This window comes from Cyprinus carpio, chromosome B1 (assembly GCF_018340385.1).
Source record: "Cyprinus carpio isolate SPL01 chromosome B1, ASM1834038v1, whole genome shotgun sequence".
In the NCBI taxonomy this organism is placed as follows: Eukaryota; Metazoa; Chordata; class Actinopteri; order Cypriniformes; family Cyprinidae; genus Cyprinus; species Cyprinus carpio.
In genome coordinates, this window is record NC_056597.1 from 6413543 (window position 1) to 6441085 (window position 27543).

At 37.5% G+C, this 27543-nt stretch overlaps 2 protein-coding genes across 3 annotated transcripts in view; one reads left to right on the forward strand and one right to left on the reverse strand.

The window, feature by feature from the left end:
- pcca (propionyl-CoA carboxylase subunit alpha) overlaps window positions 1–16580 on the forward strand; it is a 49009-nt gene extending 32429 nt beyond the window's left edge. Inside the window, exons 18-23 of the mRNA XM_042716365.1 lie at window positions 457–559; window positions 2342–2440; window positions 3440–3493; window positions 11171–11311; window positions 14591–14668; window positions 15726–16580. Of these exons, the coding sequence (XP_042572299.1) occupies window positions 457–559; window positions 2342–2440; window positions 3440–3493; window positions 11171–11311; window positions 14591–14668; window positions 15726–15794 (544 nt within the window). The 3' untranslated portion in view covers window positions 15795–16580. The remainder of the gene's footprint in view (window positions 1–456; window positions 560–2341; window positions 2441–3439; window positions 3494–11170; window positions 11312–14590; window positions 14669–15725) is intronic.
- Window positions 16581–16715: 135 nt separating this feature from the next.
- Window positions 16716–27543, reverse strand: part of LOC109109439 (E3 ubiquitin-protein ligase MARCHF4-like) — a 45377-nt gene continuing 34549 nt past the window's right edge. For both annotated transcript variants that reach the window (XM_042716368.1, XM_042716367.1), the window contains one exon: window positions 16716–17973. In XM_042716368.1, coding sequence (XP_042572302.1) covers window positions 17510–17973 — 464 coding nt within the window. In that variant the 3' untranslated portion in view covers window positions 16716–17509. The remainder of the gene's footprint in view (window positions 17974–27543) is intronic.

The window sequence follows — 27543 nt, forward strand, 5'->3', positions numbered from 1 at the left end:
CGAACTCGGCTTATGCAACAGTCATAATTATTCTTACATCTGAAAAAGGCGACCAATTTACACTTGAAAAAAAGATGCAGAGAGGCCATCTGTCTAAACATCTCTCCAGCTTCCCCCTCCACTGTCTCTTTCTTTTCTTTTCTTTTTTTTGTGTTCCAAAAGTTATTGGTGGGGGGTGGGCTTTCTCTTTGTAGTGAATGCAGCCCACCACAGTGGAAAAACATTGCATTCCTCCTAATACATTTACTTTAGGTCTCCTAGCTGTCAGTCAAACAGCCGGTAACCAGGTGGCTTGTGTGTGTGCTGGTTGGGGTTTAATTCATCTGTGAAGAAAAGAAACTTTATAGTGTGGTTACAGAGAGATTTGTGATTGACTTAAATAGAGAGAAGGACAGTGTATTTGAAGCACCCATTATGACTAATGATAAACATTCTGCGTCTGTGTGTGTGTTCCAGGGTGTCCGTTGTTCCTGCAGAGAGCAGACAGTGGGAGTTGTGTGTGGAACTTGATAAAGGCGTTCACATGCTGGGAGTGTCTCGGTCTGGAAACAACTATACAGTGAGTGAAATTGTTGAAAATATTACATCTCTTGTCACATCTTAGTAGGAGCTGTGGTGCAAGACTTCATACATTAGCTCATGTGAGTTCTGGGATGTAGTGTCCTGATCCTGTTCCTTCTCTCTCTCTTTCTTCAATAATTTCCTGTCGCCCCTGTCAAAGCCTAAAAATAATAAAATAATTGTCATGTCCCATTTACATCATTATCCTAAGCTAGGGATCAAGCTTTAGGCTTAGACAGGTTCCACACAGTAAGTGGGAAGTCGTGGCCTAATGGTTAGAGAGTCGGACTCCCAATCGAAGGGTTGTGAGTTCGAGTCTCGGGCCGGCAGGAATTGTAGGTGCGGGGAGTGCATGTACAGTTCTCTCTCCACCTTCAACACCATGACTTAGGTGCCCTTGAGCAAGGCATCGAACCCCCAACTGCTCCCTGGGCGCCACAGCATAAAATGGCTGCCCACTGCTCCGGGTGTGTGTTCACAGTGTGTGTGTGTGTGTGTTCACTGCTCTGTGTGTGTGCACCTCAGATGGGTTAAATGCAGAGCACGAATTCTGAGTATGGGTCACCATACTTGGCTGAATGTCACGTCACTTTCACTTTTTTAAACCGTCTGGACCTTATCTTTCCAGTACGACCATTCAAATGTAGATGTGTAAAAAGTGTATTTAAGGTCTTGATTAGTTGTTTTGGTTTTGGTTTGGGTTGGTTTTGTTTTATTTAATTTTTTTTTTATTAGTGTTTGTATATTATATTATTTTACTTTTTATTTCTATCTATTCTCCAAACCACTTGTCCTGTGTATGGTCATGGGAGATTGGCCAGTATTTCTATTTTATCTAATTTAATTACATTTAATTTGAAAGTGCTCTTGCCAGCTTTATTTTATTTCATTTCATTTTAAAGCCATTTTTCTGTGGCTCAGGTGGTTGACTTACAAACTTTTGTGATTCCAATAAGCAAAGATGTCAGATTTCACACAATTTCAACAAATATTGTGCTCATTAAGTCATAACTCAATCTGTTATTCAGTTGATTTCTGTGAGAAGGTATGTTCTCTGCTTCTGTTATAGTACTCCCAGTGAGTGCTTCTGCTCCCTCGCTAATGCCCATGTTCTTTGTGGTGATATTTGCATTGAAATCAATCCCTTGACTCTTGAGTCTAAATCACTTTAGGATCTGTGTGTCTTCCTCTTCTGTTACTGAAAGACCCTCACAGAGCGGCCGCTCTCACACTTTCCCTAAGACGTCACTCACTAACTGTGTGTTTAGACACCTGTGGCCCTTCAGTCAGGGATAAAAGGAGCCTCGGGGGTTCAGGGGCCTCACCTGATCTCTGTGGACCCCTCTCTCTCTTTCTCTTACAGCTGAAGGCTGGATGTGTGTTTCTCTCCCAGAACTGCACATCAAACTGGACCCCCTGCTCCAGAGAGGGCCCTGGAGGTTCCAGTGTCCCAGCATGCTTTGGGAATGGAACTGATTATTCAGAACTGTTGTTTAGACAAGTGTTTGAGGGCTGAGGGTAATCTGTTTGACCAGAGACACTGGTTTAAAGGAAAGACTAACATGAAACCCCCCACCTCCCCTAAAAGGCATCAGGTGGATTTGGGTGCAGAAACTACTGACTGACCTTACATGAGTTCAGAAACTTGCATTTGATTTCTTTGTCTTACTGTATCTTTTTCCTTTTCTCTCACACACAGAGTAACTCCATTATAACATGGACTTTTGTTGTCCTCCATCTAACTCCTACCTTGTGTGTGTGTGTGTGTTTGTTGGTTTAGGTGGAGATCGATGGAGAGAAGGTTGAAGTGTCTGGAGAATGGAACTTGGCCTCAGCATTGCTGCCCCTCACCATCAACGGCAAACACAGGACTCTCCAGGTTTACAAACATGCATATGCATATATAGGGAATAGTTGACTCTGGTCCTTTATTGAAAAGTTATGATGAATTATTGATAAGTAATGCACCTGAGGTGGTAATATTTACACATGCATTTTTGCAACTGTCCAATCACTCCAGCTGTCCAGATGCCACATAAGGGCCAGGGTGATTCTGGCCCACCCAGATTGCTGATCGGTCCACTCAATCAATCAAAGCTGCCAGAATATACCAATGGTGTGGAAATAAAAATGCAAATTAACCACATCTGTTGTGTATACATTGGAAAGTGTATTTTTATAAATGCGTATATACAAGATTTTATTTTTTATTTTTATTTTTTGCTGATCCGCTCACAAGAGTGTGCAGAATTATTATTTGGTTATCGCAAAGATTGACTGTTAAATGTCACGTTTTTATTACTTTCATGCCAAGTGAATGGAGGTAAACAACCACTCTGTTGCACTTGCTTGTATGTAGCACTGTTAATAAATCGATTAGTCGCAAATGCTGATCCTTCTGTCATATTTAGCTTTAGAAAGTTGGATTCTAGTGAATTTTCTTGTTCTAAACAGACTTCTGTCATATGCAGTAAAGTCTGATTCATTCTACCTAACTAGTTTGACCCCTTGTAGTCTTGGAAAGCCTGATTCATTCTGGTGAATTGGTTTGTTCGAATGGTTCTTTTAAATGTCCAAAAACGCATTTGAAGTCCCAATTTCGGATTTTATGTCGTTTTTATTATAATTATTGTCTTAAACTATGAAGTTTTTTTTAAATGTATATTTAGTATAAATGTATTCTTTTGACTTTGATGTTGTAACCCTAATTGGGATTGTTCATTCATTATATATACAGCAAACATTTCTCAACTTGGAGAATATTTGGCCTCGCCACTGATCCAGAGTCAATAATTCAACCTATTAAGCGTCTCTTTGGAGTATTTGTTTCTGATTGTTCAACTGTATTAAATTATTTATTTATTGTCTCTGAATGCAGTGCCTGTTGCGGACAGCGGCTGGAGAAATCACCCTGCAGTATCTGGGCACTTCAGTAAGTCTACAAGCACCTCATAGTAGCATGAACTTTATGTCAGTGGTTCAAGACCCAGATTACAGATGAAGTGATGACCTAGCACAGAAGCACAATGGGTCATATTAATCCAAATGTTTGGTCTTCATAGACCGTTCTACTCTCAGATGTTTTTGTTTGTTATATGTCTGTAGTTCATCCTTAAGTTTTGTTTGGGTGAATTATTCAGTAGTTGCTTTTTTAATTATACAACAATGACTGATGTCACACCGAGTACAAAAAATATAGTTTTAATAATCATTCTTAATCATTAATAATCATTCCCAATTCAGTGGGAATAGTGAAGTCCACACCACAGCTATAATAATAATGACAGAGAAACAATAGCGTTGGAATCACTTTCAGAACATTTTTTTGTAAAGTATTTCATAATAATACATTTAATTTATATAATATTGATAGTAATAATAAAAAAGTATTAATTGGTTATAGTTATTGTTTTTGCCGTGGACATGACTTAACACTACTATATGTTTGTGTTCATGAGCACTCTGTGGTGTTTTTCTGTGCACCTCATGCTGGGTGATATATGCTATATAATGTCGCTCACAAAGCCATGTATCCTGTCTTTACACTCGAGTCGATCTGCCAAACACGCAAACACACAGACTCTCACACTCTGTGTGGTCAAAGCAACGCACAGGTGTCTCAACCCAACTACAAATCAACTCAAGCCATCCCCTCTTTATTTACTCAAAGCCACCTAAACAATCAGCATCAACGTTTCACCAGCTTAAACAAACAAACAGGGTTAAAAACACAGTAACTCTGTAAAAGAAGAGGAAATGCCGGCTTCCAGGCTGCACACGCGTGTGCTTCATGGGGGGTCTCTGCTTCAAAGATCTTCTGAAGGGGTTCGTTTCAAAGTTTTCCTGGGGTCACGGCTATTATGGGATGCCTTCCGTTCATTCTGTGTTAACAGGTCAGTGGGGCTGTGGTCGTCAGCGCTTGTCTGTTTCTCCATCAGGTCCAGCAGAAACCAGAGTTTAACGGTTTCCTCTTGTCAGAAAAGTAATATAGATGTTTCTTCTCAGGAATGCCGCTCAGAAATGCTGTGAGACCATTAGGAGAGCACCTCATGCCGCAAACCGCCTTCCCTAACCTATTTCATGCTGAGTAAAAAGTCCCAGAAACAGTACTTTACAATAATCAAAACTTAAGCTTGATCTTATAGGCTGCATCCCAAATGAGCATATTGTCCATCTTAAATGGCATGCGAGATTAATATTAGTGTGTCCCAAATCACAGTGCATTGAAAACTATGTCAGTGGTGCCTGCATGGTATAATGTTTCTGGTAGATTTTTTTTGACGTGTGCATATTTGCATGCTTTATGGGTTATTGTCACCCACAACCCCTTGCTCTAGAATGGAGTATGATTTCGTGACAGTTTGCTTTACATTTCTTCAGTGTGTGTAGAAAGCCTCCATGTGACAGCTGTGCAGACCTTGTGCATTCTATTAAAATATTCAGGTGCAGTTTCATTACATGTTTTTTTGCAGCACTTCCCATATGTGTGATAGGCTTGTAGGGCACTTCGTGAACCTTGCAGATGAACACCTCATACTGAGATTCATCTGTCCTTTATTATTCCTATACTTTCTTTGAAACTCTTCACTGTTTTGCAGATTGTATTTGGAATAGCCTTAGTCTCCCAAAACAGCAATAGCGTATGGACTGATGGGTTTCTAAAGGGGTTTCTTTTTGGTCATTTTTAAAATCAAAATTTGATTCACAAGTGTACAAGGACTTCAGTGCACTCAGTGCTTTAGCAGTTGAAAAAAGACACTGTCTTGTGGTCTCCACATCATTATGCAGTGCAACTATGTTCAGCTGTGCTGATAATAAGAATGTGTCTTGAATACCAATTCAATAATGATTTCTTAAGGATTATTTAACAGTGTTTTGTATGTTGTAAATAGGGCTTTGCTATCACAGATTACAGATCTGCCGTATCTAAAGACTGCTGTTTAAAATTCATGTTTTTTTTTATTCACCTTTTTACTCAAATTTTTATACTGCTAATATGTCATATGCTCGGGAACATTAAAATAAAATATTCACCATGGATGCATTTAATTGCTCAAAAGTGGAAGAGATTTTAAATAAATGCTAGATGACAACTTTGTTCATGAAAAAAAAAAAACCTGGTTACCTGTTGAACTTTTTTCAATACTGATAATAGGAAATGTTTCTTGAGTAGCAAATCAGCATATTAAAATGATTTCTGAAGGATCATGTGACACTGAAGACTGGAGTAATTATGCTTCAGCCTTGCATGGCAGCAATAAATTATATTTTATAATTAATGTGACCCTGGACCACAAAATATCTTCACGGAACATGATCTTTACTTAACATCCGATTTTTAGCATTAAAGAAAAATCGATAATTTTGACCCATACAATGTATACAATGTACAATTTTCTTTACATACAATATAAAGAAAAAAAATCTGGAAAGTATGTTCATTTACTGTACATGTACTCAATACTTGGTAGGGGCCCCTTTTGCTTTAATTACTGCCTCAATTCGGCATGGCATTGAGGTGATCAGTTTGTGGCACTGCTGAGGTGGGATGGAAGCCCAGGTTTCTTTGACGGTGACCTTCAGCTCATGTGCATTTTTTGGTCTGTTGTTTCTCATTTTCCTCTTGACAGTACTTGATAGATTCTCTATGGGGTTCAGGTCTGGTGAGTTTGCTGGCCAGTCAAGCACACCAACACCATGGTCATTTAACCAACTTTTGGTACTTTTGGCAGTGTGGGCAGGTGCGAAATCTTGCTGGAAAATGAAATCAGCATCTTCAAAAAGCTGGTCAGCAGAAGGAAGAATGAAGTGCTCCAAAATTTCTTGGTAAACGGGTGCAGTGACTTTGGTTTTTACAAAAAACAATAGACCAACACCAGCAGATGACATTGCACCCCAAATCATCACAGACTGTGGAAACTTAACACTGGACTTCAAGCAACTTGGGCTATGAGCTTCTCCACCCTTCCTCCAGACTCTATGACCTTGGTTTCCAAATGAAAAAAAAAAAAACTTGCTCTCATCTGAAAAGAGGACTTTGGACCACTGGGCAACAGTCCAGTTCTTCTTCTCCTTAGCCCAGGTAAGATGACTCCGGAGTGGCTTAACAAGAGGAATACGACAACTGTAGCCAAATTCCTTGACACATCTGTGTGTGGTGGCTCTTGATGCCTTGACCCCAGCCTCAGTCCATTCCTTGTGAAGTTCACTCAAATTCTTGAATCGATTTTGCTAGACAATCCTCATAAGGCTGCGGTTCTCTCGGTTGGTTGTGCATCTTTTTCTTCCACACCTTTTCCTTCTACTCAACTTTCTGTTAACATGCTTGGATACAGCACTCTGTGAACAGCCAGCTTCTTTGGCCATGAATGTTTTTGGCTTACCCTCCTTGTGAAGGGTGTCAATGATTGTCTTCTGGACAACTGTCAGATCAGTAGTCTTCCCCATGATTGTGTAGCCTAGTGAATCAAACTGAGAGACCATTTTGAAGGCCCAGGAAAGCTTTGCAGGTGTTTTGAGTTGATTAGTAGATTGGCGTGCCACCATATTCTAATTTGTTGAGATTGAGAGTGAATTGGTGGGTTTTTGTCAAATGTGAGCCAAAATCACCACAATTAAAAGAACCAAAGACTTAAACTACTTCAGTCTGTGTGCATTGAATTTATTTAATACACAAGTTCCACAATTTGAGTTGAATTACTGAAATAAATGAACTTTTCACCTGTATTACATTAGAAAACATAAAAAAATATATATATTTATAGTTATTTAAGCTAAGTTATTTAAAATAATTAAAACAATTATATTTTACATTATTCCTGTCTTTACTGTATTTTTTGATAAAAAAAACGTAGCTTTGGTAAGCATGGAAAATCAAAAGATTAAAAAAAATCTGTCGTAAATTGGTCATATAATTTGTAAAGATAATTGAAAAATAGTTGAAGTAATTCCAGTCTTTGTCTTTATACATTTTAAATTCAAGTGCACAACTATGTTGTGGTACTTCTCCTAAGCACATGCTGGCAGCCACTAAATAATTCAGTTCTGACTTCACCTTTTTGCTCGGAGATTTAGTGATTTGACCCCGGTCACAGAATCAACACCCTTCATTAGCCCGTCTGACCTGACTGTAGCACAATGATGTAAGGCTTCCTTTGTTGAATTCCTGGAAAGCAGACATATTCCCTTCAGAGAGCTACCCAGTGATTAATGAGTGAGCCACCTTTTCCTTTCTGCTAAATATAGTGCAGAAATGACATCACTAAAATACAAGGGGGTCTTCACAATGACGTGCTGGTTAGGAAGTGCCACTGAGGGTGAGAAACTTGTAGGGTTTGTTTACACTTGTAGTTTTCTCAACAAATTCACAAAAAAAATCCATCCATTTACTCCTTCACTTAGCGTTTACCACCCCATCATTAAAAAAAACAGAACCTAAAGATGTAAAATAAAAGGCACAAGGATACAGCCACAACCTGACTGGACAGCTTTTATGAGGTTTATTTTGAAACCGAGCTAAACATCCAAAACAATGCTGTGTCCTGGGCTAAATGTGTTCGCTGGATGTGTGTACATATGTGGGTATTTTTACCAGCCTATAACCCACAAAGAGCTTATAAAAGAAATCAACACAGTGGCAGAAATGGGCAGAATTGCTGCACAAATGGAGATCCGCTGCAAGGAGACAGCGATGCCTGTACTAAACCGTAATGGCGACGAGTTATGAGTTACAATGTTGAGAAGAAAATGTTTTTAGATCGTTTGAACTGCAATTCAAAATTTGGGAGCAGTAAGATTTTTAATGTTTTTTTTTAAGGAAGTTTCTTATGCTAATCAAGGCTGTATCTGTTGGATCAAAAATACAGAAGAAAACTGTCATTTTGTCAATTTGAAAAAACAGTTTTCTATTCGAATATACTTTAAAATATAATTTATTCCTGTGAAGCAAAGCTGAATTTTCAGCATCATTATCATCTCCAGTCTTCAGTGTAACATGACCCTTCAGAAATCATTAATATGCTGATTTATAATCCATGCTGGAAATGGTTGTGCTGCTTAATATTTTTGGGGAACCTGTGATACTTTTTTTAGGATTCTTTGATACATAAAAAGTTAAAAAGAACAGTGTTATTCAAAATAGAAATTTTTTGTTACAATATACAACAAAGTAAATTTCTTTTTTCTTTCTTTAGAGAAATGTATAAGTGTATTCAGTAGATAGTAAAGACGTATATTGTTAGATAAGATTTCTATTTTGAATAAATGCTGTTCTTTTTACTTATTCTTTAAAGAATCAAAAAAAAAGTATAACAGGTTCCAAAAAATATTACGCAGCACAACAGTTTCAACAATGATAATAAATCAGCATATTAGAATGATTTCTAAAGGATCATGTGACACTGAGTTTTCAGCAGCAATTACTCCAGTCTTCAAAGAAATAAATTAGATTTTAAAGTATATTAAAATAAGGAACCAATATTAGAAATCGCAATAATATTTCACAATATTACTGGTTTTTTTTGTGTTTTTTTTTTATTTTTTTTTATTTAGTAATTTATTTAGTAATATTTAGTAATTTTTTATTACTAAATATTACATCAAAAACCTTACTGATTCCAAACTTTTGAAAAGCAGTGTAGATGTCTTTGGTCCACGTTGCGTTCATGTTTCAGTTGAACTTCACGAGTTTGTTTGGAAGTGGAAAATATGAGCGTCGGTCTGCTTGTTTGGTGTGCACCAAGGTTCAGATGGCAGCATTGGGACCGTCAGAGCATTGAAACTTTTTATATATCATTTATGAAGCTATTTTCCAAGCATTTGAGTTTTGTAATTGATGCTGTGAAAACGGCCCTGGAGGTATGACCCCCCCCCCCCCCCCCCCCATCCTGGTAGTGTCAGTGCCCTGTTCTTTATGTGACTGTATTTAATTAGCTCTTCATTTGCTCTGCACGCTGTTATGAGCTAATGGCTCTCCATTAGTGTCTGTATGGAGAGCAGGGGGCGGATGCTCTTGGCATTCTGCTGCTGCTGTGAGAGGGAGAGAGAGCTTGTGTGTGTTTGCGTTGATAATCATTAAATTGACAAAACTGCTTAACATTCATTGAGCAGTGCAGAGGACCAGGCTTCACTCGTCTGTTAATTGAATTAGACTGGGCAGTGACAGAGCGTTTCATCTGTCTGAGACACAGAGAAAAATAAACTGTTAGCTGCCCAGCATGTGATTGGATGCAGATTTGTGCTGCCATCTAAAGGTGAAGATGGGAAGCTCTGAAGAAAATCGTGAGGTTTTGCATGAGTAAAATGCAATCTCAAACCATTTCTTAGCATTTTTTTTTTTTTTTTTTTTTTTTTTTTTTGAGCTGTGACATTAAAAAAAAAGACCTGGGAACTGGTGAAACGCATGTTATAGTAAAATGAAATGTTGGTGATACTGTTCAGAAGTTTGGAGTCAGTAAGATATATTTTTTAATTTTTTTTTAAGAAACTTAATACTTTTATTCAGAAAATACACATCAAATATATCAAAAATTTATTTTAAATTAAAATACTTTTCTTTTGAAATTTATATTCATCAAAGAATCCTAAAAAAATCTATCAAATTATTATACATTTTCAACATTAGTAATAAAAATAAAAGTTTCTTGAGCAGCAAATCATTGTATTAGAATGATTTATTTGAAGGATCATGTGACACTGAAGACTGGAGTAATGGCTGCTGAAAATTCAGCTTTGCATCACAGCATTAAATTACATTTTACAGTATATTTACATAGAAAATAGTTATTTTAAATTGTAATAATGCTTCACAATATAACTGTTTTTACTGTATTTCGATAAAATAAATACAGCCTTGGTGAACAGAAAAGACCTCTTTCAAAAACATTTTAAAAATCTTACAGCCCCAAACTTTTGGGGTTTCTTGTAAAACTGCATTCAGAATACACTAATAATTTTGAATGGCCATCAATGAAAAGATTCAGTTATAGGATCTAACAATGGGGTCTAATGGGGTCATTATAACCAAATAAACCATCACACATTGTCTGATACATACTACACACTAAAATGACGAGAACTGGTGAAAATCAGCCGTTTCAAACATAAGGATGGCTGATGAGTCTGGAAGCAAGTCATGTTTCAGAAGATTAATTACACTTGTGGAATTACCAAAATTTATGAGATTTTAATAATTGTTTAAAGGTAGTTAAAGCAAGAGAATGAAATCTACATGGGCACAATGCATGAGTACGTTCTGCAGCATTTCCAAGTTTCCAAAAGCCCTGCAAGCAAGTCATTTTTTACATAATTTTCTTGGATGTGCCATCTTTCTAGGCTTCTGTGGTATTATTTAAATGAGCATACAGTGCTGTTATTAAATTATCATTGATCTTGGTCTGAATAAGTTATAATGCGCACTAGACATTATACTGCAAAAAATAAATAAATAAATTCAATCTAAAAGAAAAAATGGGTGAAATGTGTTTGTGTGTGGGTTTGATGGTAGTCTTTTGGAGTGTCTGTCATTCAGTTGGTTGTCTGTATTATCATCGTGTTCTTTCTTTAATTTGAGGTATCTGTTTAACCATTTCTCTGTGTTTCCTGTGTTCAGTTTAAGCTGCGTGTGCTGAGTAAACTGGCAGCATCTCTCAGTAAGCACATGCCAGAGAAGGTTCCAGAAGACACCAGTAGTATCCTCCGCTCTCCCATGCCAGGATCTGTGGTGGCTGTGTCCGTTAAACCAGGAGATAATGTAAGACACTTTCTGGAAATACCGCAAATGCACTGCACAATCAGTAGAACTATAGTTCTCCCCAATTCCCAGTTTAACATGGATTCACATTTAATGAAAGTGAAAAAAGTGAAAGTGACGTGACATACAGCCAAGTATGGTAACCCATACTCGGAATTCGTGCTCTGCATATAACCCATCCAAAGTGCACACACACACACTGTGAACACACACCCGGAGCATTGGGCAGCCATTTATGCTGCGGTGCCCGGGAAGCAGTTGGGGGTTCGGTGCCTTGCTCAAGGGCACCTCAGTCGTGGTATTGAAGGTGGAGAGAGCACTGTACATGCACTCCCCCACACCTACAATTCCTGCCGGCCCGAGACTCGAACTCACAACCCTTGGATTGCAAGTCCGACTCTCTAACCATTAGGCCACAACTTCCCCCGAAAAATTTGGATTGTTCAGAGGTCGCTGGGTAATTCTTTTAAGAAAGCTGATAGTAGTCAAATGCCAGGCACTTAGAAACAAGATGAAAAGGGTTAGCTTGATATTAACAATACACATAGTATGTAAGTACACTTTACCTTGTGTTAGTTCACAGAGTGATAGTTCACTGAGAAATGAAAATGCTGTCGTCATTTAATCATTATCTTCATGCAGCAAAAAAAAAAAAGCATAAAACATATTGCTGATATATAATTTTACATGTTTTCTGAATAATTTTGCTTGAAGAAAAATATTGACTAAAAATGCAGCCTGATATTGTAGCAGATGGACAGTAAAAATGCCCCTTTTATATTAGTTTAAAAAAAAAAATCTGACGAAAATCTGAAATGGCGCATTTCTGCCACCCCCTGGACTGGAGTATAAAGCACTAGATGGCACACAAATATGTATGGACCAATGGCGAAAGTTTGCAGTTTACACTGAAATCTGCCTGGACAATTCTAAAATAAAATTAATTATTATAGGCTTACTATTGTGATTCAGGATAAGGCAAAAACACAGTTTGGAAGATGGATGTATGTTGTACTCACTCATTTTTTAAAGGAATAGTTCCCCCAAAAATGAACATTTCCAGGAAATGTACTGACCCTCAGGCCATCTGAGATCAGAAACACATTTGGAGAAATTAAGCATTCCATTACTTGTCCACCAATGGATCCTTTGCAGTGAATGGTTACCGCCAGAATGAGAGTACAAAACAGCGGATAAAAACATCACTATAATCCAGAGTCTAGTCCATCAGTTAATATCTTGTGAAGTGAAAAGCTATTTTTGTAAGAAACAAACTCATCATTAAAGGTGCTGTATATAAGATTTTGACTACCAAAGCAAAAAAAAAAAAAAAACAAAATGTTTGCACATATTGAAGAAACATGCTGAATTAACATACTTGTTTATCTGAAAAACAAGGCTACAGTCAGTTATTCTCCTTTTGAAAATGTGTGTTCAGGGCTGGCATGTTGATCTTTGTTTTGGTTTGTGAAACCCGCCAGTTGGTGGAAAACAGCGCATTTCATTTCATTCATCGTCAAGTGTGCTCGTTCCTGTTTGTGTCGTCAATCTGGCAACCTGCGTGTGTGTCTGAGGAGGAGGACCGGGTGAAAAAACCTATTGTCCTCATTTTTGAGTCGCTTTGGATTAAAGCGTCTGCTAAATGACTAAATGTAATGTAATATTTTGAATTTTGACTGCAATACCTAGTTCAACCACTCGGTGTCAATCCTACATACAGCACCTTTAAGACGTTTTAACTGTAAATAATTACTTCCAGCTAATTTTAACCAAAAAACATTAACATGGTAAAGCTTTAAATACTGGGTTGTTTTTCGAACTTAAAGGGATAGTTCAACCAAAAATGAAAATTATATCATTAATTACTCACCCTCATGTCGTTCCAAACCCATAAGAGGACATATTAAGATTAAGATATTTTTGATGAAATCCAAGAGCTTTTTGACCCTGCATAGGCAGCAACGACACGTTCAAGGCCCAGAAAGGTAGTAAGGACATCCATAAAATAGTCCATGTGACATCAGTGGTTCAAGCTTAGTTTTATGAAGCTACGAGAATACACAAAAAGTATTCTCGTAGCTTCATAAAATTAAGGTTGAACCCCTGATGTCACATGGACTGTTTTAACAATGTCCTTACTACCTTTCTGGGTCTTGTATGTGTCAGATGCGTTGCTGTCTATTTAGGGTCAGAAAGCTCTCGGATTTCTTCAAAAATATCTTTGTGTTCTGTAGATAAACGAAGGTCTTATGGGATTGGAATGACACAGGGGTGAGTAATTAATGACAGAATTTTCATTTTTGGCTTAACCATCCCTTTAACAATTTAAGCATTTCCAACAAGCCACTTTGTGCAGTTGCTTAAGTGAGTCGTAATGTGCTGTCATTGTGTTAAATTCACCCAAGCAGGTGTTCATTAAATGATCTCCTTTTGTGTTTCACAGAACAAAGAAAGTCATACAGGTTTAAAATGATGTTTAAATGAGGACAGAATTTTCTGTTTCGAATGAACTATTGCTTTAAATAACGTGATTTGCATTAGGATGACATAATTTGTAAAGCTGACAGTGTATGCTGTCAGTATGACAAAATGTCTGCGTGTGTGTGTGCGTGTTGCTGTCAACTTGAATTGAATGTGTCCTGACTCAGTCTCTTAATGACTTATAAAATGCTATATATATATATATATATATATGTAATGATATATATAAAATGCACAGACCGACTGGCTCCGGCTAATACATCTGAGCCCTTCCAGTAAAACATCTCATTCACTCAGCAACGTCACATACACAAGAGCACTGCAATGAAGAGCTCTCACACTGATTAGTCACCACACACACACACACACACAGCAGTGACGTTCACACCACCTGATTTCGGCACTTCTGTATCGATAAGACAGAAATGAGACCTTGTAGATGGAGGGAAACAGCAATTCCTCAGCGCTCGCTTATTTCCATAATCCATTTCCCTAATGGAGAGTTTGATAGATAGAAACAGAGGTTTATTTATTGATTTTGCGCTTGCGTTACAGTGAGCTTTGTGTGTTTGTTAACGGTTACGACTCTTCTAATGCATGCGCCTTTATGAAATTATATTACAGTATTCCCCTGCTCTTTGTGCTGAGGTCGTTTTATGTACTAGACCTGCACGAGTCTATGAAATTAATAAATATATGGAGGGAAGATGCTCTGTGAGTCATGTGCTTCAAGAAGTTATTAGAAAGTATTCATTGTGGAATAGCTGTTGAGGTTTATTCATTCATTGGTGTTCTGAAGTTGCAGAGGGGCAGGAGATCTGTGTGATTGAAGCCATGAAGATGCAGAACAGCATGACCGCAGCAAAGGCAGCCAAGGTGAGCTCACTCACACACATACATAAGTTGATACATAATCCTCCTCGCTACTCTGTGCATCATAAATCGATATGACATAAGAACACACTCTTGCACATAGCTACTTTACAATACCCAACACCATGAGGGAGAGACAGCGAGGGGGGCGGGCCATTATCCACACTTGTATTCTGACCAGACCACTTAGCTACTGTAAAAAGTCTGACTAGAAACCAGATTATGGTTTATGGTTCATTTGATGGTTGGCAGGATATTTTATTGTACTTCATGTCAGGGTTGTTATATATTAACTAAAACCATTAAAAAAAATTTTTTATCGAAAACATTTTTACATATTATTATTTATTTTTTTAGCTAGTTGCCAAGACATTTCTCATTTCTCATCAAACTAATGATAAAAATAAATTTAAAAATCTATAAAAAAAACTATATGACATAAAAAATAAATTAAAACTAAGGTAAAAATGCAAAATATAGAAATATAGCATTAAAAATATTACTGAAAACTCTATAAAGTTCTTTGCACACTTTACAAAAATTCTCGTCCGAAATTTTCGCATGTTAAAAAATAAATATGACCTCGCGTTGTCAATCACGTTTACACACTGCCTCCGAAACTTTCGTCCGTCATAACAAAGAATTCGGATCAGTTTCGATTTTCTGCGTTTTTGCATCCATAGCAAGCATTTTGATGTGAAAGGATGACGAATACGAAAAAAAAAAAAAAAAAAAACAGATTTTGGACTCAAAGACCTTAGTATTATCTCAGTAGTTTGTAGAATCACTAAGTTGTATCCAAAAAGTCTTAAAATTATTAAAATCTAAATATCAATTATAGAAAAAGTATAAATAAATAATTACTTTAAAATTACCCTAAGGGCCCAAATATGGAATATTTATGGAAGCATTAGTTAGTTTAAATAGTTTTTTTCCATTGTTTCTCTGCAAAGCTTCCTGTGTCCAGTGTGTTTGACTGACATTACGGACTTCAACACAAATAACTTTTTCAGATGCAGAAATGTTGGACTTTCCTGATTAAATGTGTGTTAATGTTCAGGTGAAGAGTGTGCACTGTAAAGCTGGAGATACAGTCGGAGAGGGAGATCTACTGGTGGAACTGGAGTAGCAGATCATCTGCACGTCACTGTGGATAAGCACTCAAAGACATTAGAAGAGTAGATGGAACATTCCTCATGGTTTTACTGATTTTTTACATGATCACTATAATGTATCCATCTCCCTGGAATCTAGCTGGATTCCAGTGAAGGGAATGTCAAAACACTTACACTCTCTCGTGCCTTGGGCCTCCGTTGAAGGTGTTTTCATTTCACATGGAACAAACCACAATTTGACATCAGCAACAGTGAATGAGTTTGAACGCATCTTCAAATGCAGTTGACACTCTCTCTGTGAATGTTTTGTATTGCTACAACTCATTTTTAATTATAAGGTTATATTATGCAATGATTTTTCTGCTCCATGATTGTTCAAGCATAATATATATTCACTCTTCATCTACAAATCACCAATCCCACACTCATCTATTTAAGTGTTTTCATAGAACTTGTACCTAATTTCTGTCATCAAATGCATTAAACTCAATTTGTGCTTATTTCTGCACTTAGGTCTGTAGGTGCACTGTTCAAACACTTCATTTGCTTGGGCTTTAATTGTTCAGTCTTTTCCTTTCTTTCTAAAATTGTGAATCCGGAAGGAGTGGACCATTAACAGAAGGAGAAAGCAGATATGATTACTCCAAAACAGACAGCTGTGGTCAGGTTTGGAGGAGGCACTGGTGCTGTGTCCATTTTTTTTTTTTTTTTTTTACCACCGAGACACTTAGATCCACTTTCTGTCTGTACTTGTTTTGAGAAAACATAAAGTGTTATAATAAAAATGGGATTAATGTAAACATTCCAAGTGCTCATGATTGCTTGAAGCCCTAGGCTTGGGTGAAATACATGAAATGCATTACTGAAATGAATGATTTGACTGAATGCTGTGTGGCAGCAGCTATTTCCAGAAGAGAAACAGACGCATAAAACAGTTAAACCAGTTTGATTTGTCTTTTTTTAATGTAGCAACCTTTTTCTCTCACAAGTTTAATAAATGTAAACAAAGTCAGTTGACCAAGAATTTTCCTCAGATTAGGCCACTTTTTTGTATGTTATTATTAGCAGTGTTCGATTGCTGCGAGTTGTGTCCACTGTAACGTGGTTTCCTGTTATTGATGTACAAGACTGTCAAAACCAGAGAGGATTGATTTCACTAAAAAACATACTGCCTGTGAGTGCAAACACATAGTTTGCTGCTTCAATACCACATTTGGTTTGTTAGGAAACAGATTTAGACTTGCTTATTCTCGCAAGTAACATTAATAATAGGATTTTATCTGAAAATACAACATGTAGCAATCATAAAAGTAGTGTGATGTTGCATGTTTTCCATACAAACGGGTTTGTTCTTCACTCTTGCATTGCATTGTTACGCTTGTGCTTCAGAACGATCACAGCTCTGACTGTGGCCTTGAGCTGACGATAAACTCATTACACACGCGAGGACACACTCAGAGACCCCACCCCACCCCACTGACCTTTGACCTTCCTCAGTTGCTCACATTTGAAACCTAAAGGCCAGAATCTTTCCTGTAACCACTGTGAGAGAAACTGCTTCCTCCTTGTTTTATTCAGTACTGTAAAAAATAGAAAAACAAACGCCTTAAACCCGGACAGCACTGCACTGGGTCTTCGGGTAACACTGTTCAATTCTCATCAGTGACTCCTTTCTTGTAAATACGTTGCATGCAGAGATTGAACTGTAAACTAGGCCTCATGGAAGGCCTCACACTGTAGTGACTCGCATGACCAGTTCGCGGTTGCTGTTGCTGGTCTGTCCGCGTGGCTCCTGGGGCCTCAGGTGGTGGCTGAGGAGATGAAGGATGTTGTAAGCACAGTGGTGGTCTGGCAGCGAAGGCTGCCCGTTGCTGGGCTCAGACGAGTCCTGCGGATCTGTCGTGGCACCTGCTGCCAACGGGACGGAGTTTGTGGTGGGGGTTGCGGTGCCCGCCGCGGCCGCTGCAGCCATAGCCATGAGGGAGGATGTGGAGGTGGAGGCTTCACCTTCCGTGCCGGTCGGCCCCATCCGGTGCGTCAGCGGCAGAGAGAAGGTCCGGAATGCAGCACCGGTCTTCTGATGCTCCTCATTGTCTTTGACCTTGTCGTAGTTTAAGACTTTCCACTGCTGATTGACAGCCTGCCAGCGGTTAAAGATGCGAAATACGGAGGGACCTTCGTGGACAATCAAAGCTAAAAGAGAAGGAAAGATGGATTTGCTAAGTGAGGGATAATGTACAGTCAGGCAGTGTCATGAACAAATGGATTCCATTTGCTGAAAGACTTTTTAATGGGTACTTAAAGGAAATAAATACTTTTATTCAGCAAGGGTGCATTCATTTGATCAGTAAAGACATTGCGAATAAATGCTGTTTTTGAGCTTTATATTTGTGCTGAAAACAAGTATCACAGTTTCCACAAAAATAGGAAACAGCACTGTTTTCAACATTGATATTTATAAGAAATGTTTTTTTTTTTTTTTGGCAAGTTAGCATATTCAAATTATTACTGAAGGATCATATGAGTAAAAGCTGCTGCAAATTCAGCTTTGCATTTCAGGAATATATTACATTTTACTTGCAGTATACCCGCGTAGAAAAAAATGCAGCCTTGGTGAACAGACGAAACTTCTTTCAAAAACATTAAAATAATCTTATTAAACTCTCAGTTTGGACAGTAGACTTTTCAAATAACAATTAATGTCTTTTTTTTTTTCACAGAAAAACAATGTAGTGTATTGCATTTTTTTTTTTGATAGGCAACTGGATACTTTAAACTTTAGAGTCCATGATGTGATATGAGAGACATAAAAAGCAGGGCTGGTTTCAGATGTCTGGATAACCCGAATTACCACACTATTTAATGGGAAGATTGACTTATCAGAATCTTGTGTTCACAATACATGGAGTTCTACTTTATTTTATTTAAAAACACTGAGAGTGAATACTTGTAGTTTTACTCAATTACATTTCCCAGGCTAAATAATTACACTTTTTACTCCTCACATTTAATTTAGCTTTCCAAAGTGCATATTTCACAGGTCATCTTGACATTTTACAAGCCAACTGACTTAACATTTAAGTAATACTTAATCACATGCTTATTCAAAATAACTACTTCAGCGAACAGTGCACAATTTTTGTATTTAATTTTGGCATTTCATAACCTCTTGAATCCAGTGTAATTACACTATTAGCAAACAGTGTGTGTCTTGAGGCTACAAGGTTAATACAGACATTTTCCCCACACTTACAGAAAACAGTTTACTTCAGCATTTTAACTGCAACATTTGAAATCTCAGTGACCTCATGGATCATGAAAATTTGCAGTGCACACTGCACAGTGAAGAACAATTGTTTTGGAAAGTGTGAAGGTGTTGTCAGTGTGATTTCTTTGTACTTTTATACCATCTGGCTTGGTTTAACTCACACCATTGTATTTGTTTCTTGAGAGGTCCAAATAGAAAGACAACAGTTATCTGCATTAATATTTTATGTGATACTGGGTTCCCCTCTGAATGTCTCTACTCTTCTTTTTTCACAGGCACCAGACAATTTTTTCCCTCTTTCAATTTTCACTCTCTGAGCTCTTATGACAGTTAAGCTCCCTTTTTTATTTTACAAACCAGCTCTCTGTAAATGTTAGATTACGAAGGCTTGATTCTAGTGGAGTTGAAAGCGATCTCGGATGGCTGTGAAAGGCTAGTGTCCTCCCTAGAGCCCTGAGGTTCTCCTCTAACTCTAGCTGCTCCAGAATCAATGAGACAGACCACTAACCGACGTTATCACTGTACACTGCAGACCACTAAATCAAGCAGTGTGTGAAAAGGTAATATTAACCCACAGTTTTCAATTGACTTTTCTACAAGAGTCTAAACCAAAGCCCCAACGTTGAGAAAACTATACATGCACTGAATTTGTTTCAACATTTATATCACATCAGTCACAGTTGTTCGATTAAATGTGGGGAACAGCGCTAATCCTGGAGTTGATGATGTAGTGGTTACTATTATTAGCTTTATTGGAACAGATAACTGAAGTTTCAGTACACAGGGCAGAATTAATGTATCCACAGTGGCACTTATATGGAGCAAATGTGTACAAGTTGAAATTAGGTTGCGGAGGAGTTTATTAGTGTTTCAGTATCATGAAGATGCCTATTGCTGCTGCAACCTGATTTTCCAGACTCTCTTTCTCTCAGTCACTCTTCCCCAGTTGGACCGCACATCCTCTCATTACAAGGAGAGAATGTGAGACGTGTATTGATTTAACACACACACACATTTTCCTTGAGCTGAGAGGATAGCTGAAGGAAATTCTCAGGGCAAAGCTTGAATTTTTATCAGCAGTTTTTCTGCTGTAGTGTGGGATTTTTTTTTGGCTCCCAACCAGTCCCACAGTGGATGGGAACAGGACTCGGCTGTGAAAAGCCACTTAGCCACCTGTCTCTTCTCTTAGCTTCACTCTAAATTTTGTTCTCGTTCTCCTTTCTTTTTTTTCCCCTTTCCTTTCAGATGAATCTATGTTATGGGAGATGATTTTAAACCAATGACTATAATTAGGAACAAAATTCTGTCATATTTTAATATTAAACCGATCACTGTATGAGCAAGATCTCATCCCACCTAAGCAATATTAAAACAAATCACTAATGGGTGATAAATCATAAATTGCAAATTTGTAATGAGACTCCTTTAAACGCTTATTTATTTATTTATTTATTGCATTCAGGCTTGTAGTCAGCTATGAGGTCACCGGACCTCTGTAAATTTGTCATGTTAAAAAATAACATTTGTTCTCTGAATAACTAATTTGCTGTTTAAAACTCATCTTATGAATGTTTGCATGTATAATTCAGCTTGTACAGTTTGCAAGAATGTTTAGCGTCCGTGGTATGAAAATGTTCGCTGCGAGACACTGGCGGAGTGAACAAGTCTTTAGAGACTTGTGAGTGAGGGTGTGGGTGCAGTTGCCAGATCTAGATATTATAAGCGTTTTTGGACTTGTCTTTTCCACTCAAAGGAATACTCCACTTCCAAAATAAAAATTTCTTGATAATTTACTCACTCCCATGTTATTCAACATGTTCATGTCTTTCTTTCTTCAGTCACAAAGAAATTAAGTTTTTTGAGAAAAAACATTCTGGGATTTTTCTCCATATAATGGACTTTAGTGGTGCTCAACAGACTGAGGTTAAAAATACAGTTTCAGTGCAGCTTCAAAGTGCTCTAAATGATCCCAGCCGAGGAATAAGGGTCTTTTCTAGTGAAATTATTTTCTAAAAAAAATGTACAATTTATATACTTTTTAACCTCAAATGCTCATCTTGTCAAGCTCTGCAATGCATATGCATACTCTGTGAACTCCAGTTCGAAACAGGGTAGGTCAAAAAACAAATTTTCTCCTCCAACTTATTTTCTTCTCCAAAATCGTCCTACTTCGGTGCAGAAGTACCGACCTGGTGTTTACAACGTGATCAGGTAAAAAAGGTCAAATGCCCTATACAAAAAAGGCTAAAACAGCAATGTAGGAATGTTTTTAAAGTTGGAGGAGAAAATGAGATGGGAGTTTTTTGACCTACCCTTAACTGTCTTGAACCGGAGTGCACAGAGTACACTTATGCATCTCAGAGCTACACAAGATGAGCATTTGAGGTTAAAAAGTATATATATATTTTTTTTTAGAAAATAACAGATCGTTTCGCTAGATAAGACTCTTATTCCTCAGCAAGGATCATTTACAGCCCTTTGAAGCTGCACTGAAACTGCATTTTTAACTTTAATGCCAAAAACAGTACCATTTAATACTAGTACACAGATCTGTAGAAGTAGGTTACAGAATGAAATAAAATAGCCTACTCAAATACTAGCCATGAATAATTCTGTTATGTCATTCAGTATAGTTACATTTTCAAAAACATTCATAAGAGCACTAGACAAAGTTATCATCTTTAAAGCAATGATTATTAATGAAAACTAAAACAGTACAGTATATTTATTGTTGCATGATTAATAAACAACTGATAAAATTATTCACCCCTGACATATAGTTAACTATTAACAAATTTTGATGCAATAAATATGGTATAATTTAACAGTGTTCATCCCTCCAAAACAGAGAAAACATCTTTCACAAACATATACATGTCTGTCTCTTTTAAAGTGTTAGTGTATATAATGAGTTGTATTTGTAGGGGTTATTATAGCACAATTCTGATTTTCAAACCCTGGCTATGCCCATGATTACACTGTCACAAGAAGTGACAGATATGGAGATCTAACTTTGTTTGTGAACCCTATTAATATATTACTTTGGATAAAGCAGCTGAACTATCTTAGATGATGACACTCTCCTTACAAAACTTATTGACCATATAAAAACTATATTATATAACTATAATGTTGTTGAAACAAATGTTGGCAGCAAATTTATTGAATCCATGCATTCTAGAAAAATATAAAAGAGGATGGATGGATAGATAACACTTTAATCTCTGTTGTAGCTTGTATTTTTATGTATTTATTGTATTTTTATGAGGAATTTTTAAACTTTGCACTGTGCCACTTCTCTTGGTACTGCCAGCTTAAGATGTATTATATATTTTATAATATTATTTATGCTATATTGTATTACTTATTTGTAACCCCAGACACAATCTGTGGACTTATCTTGCATTTTTCACAATGATTGTTGACGCAAATATGCAGAATTCTGTGAAATAGATTTTAAACTTGGTAAAAAAAAATACTTAAAAAGAGATGATAGTTCAGTTTAATTGTAACTGAAATCATCAGCAATTTTCCAAAATACTTTATAAACACAAACTTTGGATAAAAGCATACATTGATACAAAAGCATACCTTGTGATGCATTGCTTGTAATATTCTTAGAGGACCTGATGCCCCCTCTCTGTCGGGAGGGGAAATAATAAAGGCTAATGCTATTAGTGTTCTCAATGAAACGATCGCCTTTAGGCATTATCTCCATTCTCTCCACCTAATCAGACAGAATGGACTCTTGTTTCCTCTCCTTCCCAGTCTGGCTGCTTATTGAGACAGAGCGATACATCACGGTGAGAAACTCTTGAGGAGCTCTGCCATTGATCTACAGCACACGCACGCACAAACGGATGAGCCACTAAAACAATCCCGACATCACTATTGTTCAGCTCTGTCCCATTCACCTTCTCTCTTTTTTCTTGCAGTAACGCTTACCCAAGATAGCTCTGCTCTGAGAAAACCTCATTATTCCCTCTGAGCCACTATAGAGACGAAACAGTCATTCCACTTCAGGTTCTACAGCTTTGTGATGCCCATTTATACAGCAGGCACTAGGCGGCAGTAATTTTACATTGCAACTGTCATTTGTGGATGACTGCAGTTGTTGACGCTCTTGCTGTAATTTCCATTTGACTTTATGTCTGATCTGTGAGCTGTCTAAACCTCGTACATCACACTAAGGTTTTAGTGCCATGTGTTTTGTCCAATACCTGTGCATTTATTCAGATGGTTACATTCATACATCAGCAGGATAGTTATTATTGGTGAGTATAGTTGTTCATATGCATTTTTGCTTTGAGACAGACTTAAGATGCAGTCACATTAGGAACGGTTAAGCAAGGTTTTGCGAGCAAAAATGTCAGTTTTCTATTATCAATAGATTTTTCAACCAAGGAGCTTTCTTTTGGTCACTGCAGCAAATTTGATAGACCACATAAGCCCGATGCAAAATCTGCATGTGGATCTTTAGCTCTCATGCAAAATTCCAGATTCAAATGATTCCTATTGGATTTTGTTGACAAAAGATGCCTGAACAGTGGTAAATGTGACTGGCTTTAATATATTCACATACTTAAGGGCTTTTTCAAATGTAGGTTCAGTTCAAATCAATAACAGTGTTAAGTTCATCAATCTGCAATTAGTTCAGTTCAGCAACTATAAGCAGTTCTGCAAAAGGCAGCAATGCCATTATTTTGTTCAAGTCAGTTCATTGTTGATTCAGTTCAGTTCAGTACCAGTGGTTTAAGCTCAATTTTTAAGCTACAAGAATGCTTTTTGTGCGCAAAGAAAACAAAAATAACTTTATTTAAAAAAACATTTCTCTTCTGTGTCAGTCTTCGATGCATTTTCACAACAGTCCAATGACGCATGCTTGTGTATTCCTCTGCTTGTAAACAAGACTATTCTCATAGCTTCAGAAAATTAAGTTTGAACCACTGATGTCACATGTCCTTACTACCTTTCTGGGCCTTGAACGTGTCAGTTGTGTTGCTGTCTATGGAGGAGCAGAAAGCTTTTGGATTTCATCAAAAATATCTTAATTTGTGTTCTGAAAATGAACAGAGGTCTTATGGGTTTGGAACGACAAGAGGGTGAATACTTTTTGGCATTTTAAGCATTTAAGCACAATAAGCATCCTGTTGATAAAACCTTGCAAAAGCTGCAGCTGGTCCTGGAATGACGCAATAATAGCTGGCCATAGGGTTCTGGACTGGGCGGTTATCTGAGGTCTTCACTGAGGATCTGTTCTGAGAGCTCATCTCATCAGCGTACAATATGCTGATATGAATGTAATCATTTTAATTCCTGGAAGTAAATCGCTGAATGACATAATTTTGTCAAATTTTGCATGCATGTTTGGAACATTTGCACTACATTCACAGCAGAAAGATGCAAGTGCCATTTAGTGTTGACACTTCGCAAACAAAGCCCAAAGTTTCAAAAGCCTGAAGCACAAAAGTGAGTCAAGTAACACTATTTATTTTGATACAAACACAACCGTGGTTCTGACCCAAAAATACAGTGTGAACAGAATTCATTTTAGCCGAAGTCTGGCTTGGGCCAAGGATTTGAACCAAGTGTGAAGGCAAGTGTGTGACTATCCAATGATCCTGTTCATACCATAGACTATACAAAAACATTGGCATCTTGGCAGTGCATCAATGCGCGTCACACCACAGCCACCTAGCTCGACGGCGGTGACAGCAGCGGCAATCCACCTGTCGCTGGCCACAGCCTTAATTATGCAGAACTTTAAGGCTTAATATAATTTAAACAGATGAGTTATAAAGAAATTCACCCCCCTCACAGTTGTTATGAAGGGCAAAATTAGCTACAGTATATAAACCAAAACCACTTTTTGTACCAGTCTGTAAACACATTTTTTTTCTGTTGTAAATTTGGGCAGTTTAATATGGGGAGTCTATGGGTCTGACTCTCTTTTGGAGCCAGCCTCTAGCGGCCGGTCGATGAATTGCAGTTTTAGTCACTTCCGTGATGGTTTCACGAGAGAGATCGGAAGGTTGCCACACGGTTCATACACAGCTTACATAAGCAGTTTGAATGTGTAAACGTTCTGAATGTATACAAAGTAATAGCTAATGTTAAGGCCCTTTTCTGTTCTTGCAATAGCTGTGAATAATGCCTCTAACAGTGATAATAAATATCAAAAATAGTGACTTCCATAATGCTGGAAAGTCTCATTACAGTTAACATGATGTTATTTGATACAAAGCTCAACAGAGACACAAATTCATCCATTATCCAACAGTGGCTTCGAATTCTTAAGTGTAGAGAAAAGCATTCAGCAGGGACCCAGGCCACAAAACTGATAAAGGCTCCGATGGAAGACAGTTACTGGAATAACTCATACCCCACTGGAATATGTGAAATACACACGTCTAGTGTGTAAGCAGTGTAGACTGGTTATAAAGTAGCACTGTATGATGTAAACAAATTTTTTACAGTGTGATTCCTTTTACCCAGCACAGCTTAACCAAAATATTAAATTCAGGTGTGAGCAAAGAAAATTTAAGTCAATTTCTCTATACAACAAATTTGTTACTCTCGTTTTTAACTGAACATACTCTAAAATGTGACTGACTTCTATATTCTGCAGCTGTGTGAATAGTTCCCTGGTTATTGGCATCTCTAATGAGCCCCTTTCGCACCGGAGGAACCTTTTCATAGTTCCTAGAACTACTGGCGGAAGTACCTGGATGCTTGTGTGTTCGCACTGCAGGAACTTGGAATGATTATTATAGTTCTGGGAACTCCTTTTATGGGAACTAAATTAGCTCATAACTCAGAGTAGGGTCTAAACCCGGGCTATAGGAACTACCACTGACGTAAGTGTAATGTACGTTGATTGGCCGAACGCATGTGCGAAAACACCAGCACCGCCATTTTTAAAAAGCTGGATAAACACACAACAGTTTATTATCCACAGAGCAGTTTAGAGTAGGCTACAAGATGGAAAATAGCGACTCGAGAAATGCAAGTTGCCATAGTAGATTTCATCTCTTAGTCCTCTGATTTGCTCTTAGTGTCGCATACTTCTACGTATACATTTTATCTCCATTATCACGAAACCCAGTATATACATAAAAAACACAGCTCTGATCACGGTGTCCTCCATCTTTTTGTTGTTTACGTTGTTGAATGCTGTGCTAAATTGACGTTGGTGTCCGCCAGGTTACGTCACGTCTGAGCTCCTGTTGGTGGTGCGAATGCAACCAGGAAAATGACCCGACTGGCTAGTTCCTAGAACTTGGTTCCTAGAACTATGCGGTGTGAAAGGGGCTATAGTTTGAGTTATCAGAAAGACAGAGCTAAATGTTTGGACAAAAGAGAACAGAAAAAGAACAAAGTGGGTTAGTTAAAGAACTTAAAGGGTTAGTTCACCCAAAAATGAAAATTAGGCTGCGTTTTACTCACCCCCGAGGCATCCTAGGTGTATATGACTTTCTTCTTTCAGACGAATCCAGTTGGAGTTATATTAAAAACTATCTTTGAACTTTAAAGCTCTACCATTGCAGTCACCGGGTGTTTCATTCCTTCAGTCCAAAAGAAGTGAAATAAAAAGCACCCTTCCATAGAAAAAGTGTCTCACAAGGCTCCGGGGGGTGGGGGTGAACAAAGCTGACCTCATATGTAAGTCCCCCGGAACTGCTTCCGTTTACAACAGTAAGCGCAAACTAGATTCACGTGATTATTACATTTTGAATATGGATATTTTTCTTGCAAAAATACATTGATTCGCTACAGGAGGCCTTTTATTTATGGAAGGGTGCTTTTTATTTCATTTCTTTTGGACTGAAGGAATGCAACACCCCCTGACTGCAATGATAGAGCTTGAAAGCTCAAAGATGATTTTTAATATAACTCCGACTGGATTCGTCTGAAAGAAAGTCTTATACACCTAGGATTCCTCGGGGGTGAGTTAAATGCAGCCTAATTTTCATTTTTGGGTGAACTAACCCTTTAAAATCATCTAGTGTGTGGTCAGCCTTAAGTAAACAGTCTCTCTGAGAGTTTTAAATGTTAAACCTCATTAGCATTTAAAGGAAAATGCTTTGAAAAGAGCTGTTTTTGACAGGATAAAAAAGGTGTTGTTTTATACTACCATTGAGAAATTTTTACCCTAACTATGTTACAGACTTTTCATTAAGATCCTAAAGAATCATATCAACTTGTGGAAAATGGGCATCCGATGAACCCATCTGTTCATCATAAAGTGATAATTTCTCTTCAGAAGACTTGAACTAAACAGCTTGATTCTTATGAATTACTTTTACAATGTTTTTATGTATTTTTTGAAATGCAGACTTTTAATGCATTGACAAAAATATTAAAATATAGTATATTAAAAATATCTTCATTTGTGTTCCAAAAATAAAAAAAAGTCTAATTGGTTTGGAATGACATGAGGGTGAGAAAATGATGACAGAATCTCATTTTTGAGTGAACTAACCCACCATTAATTT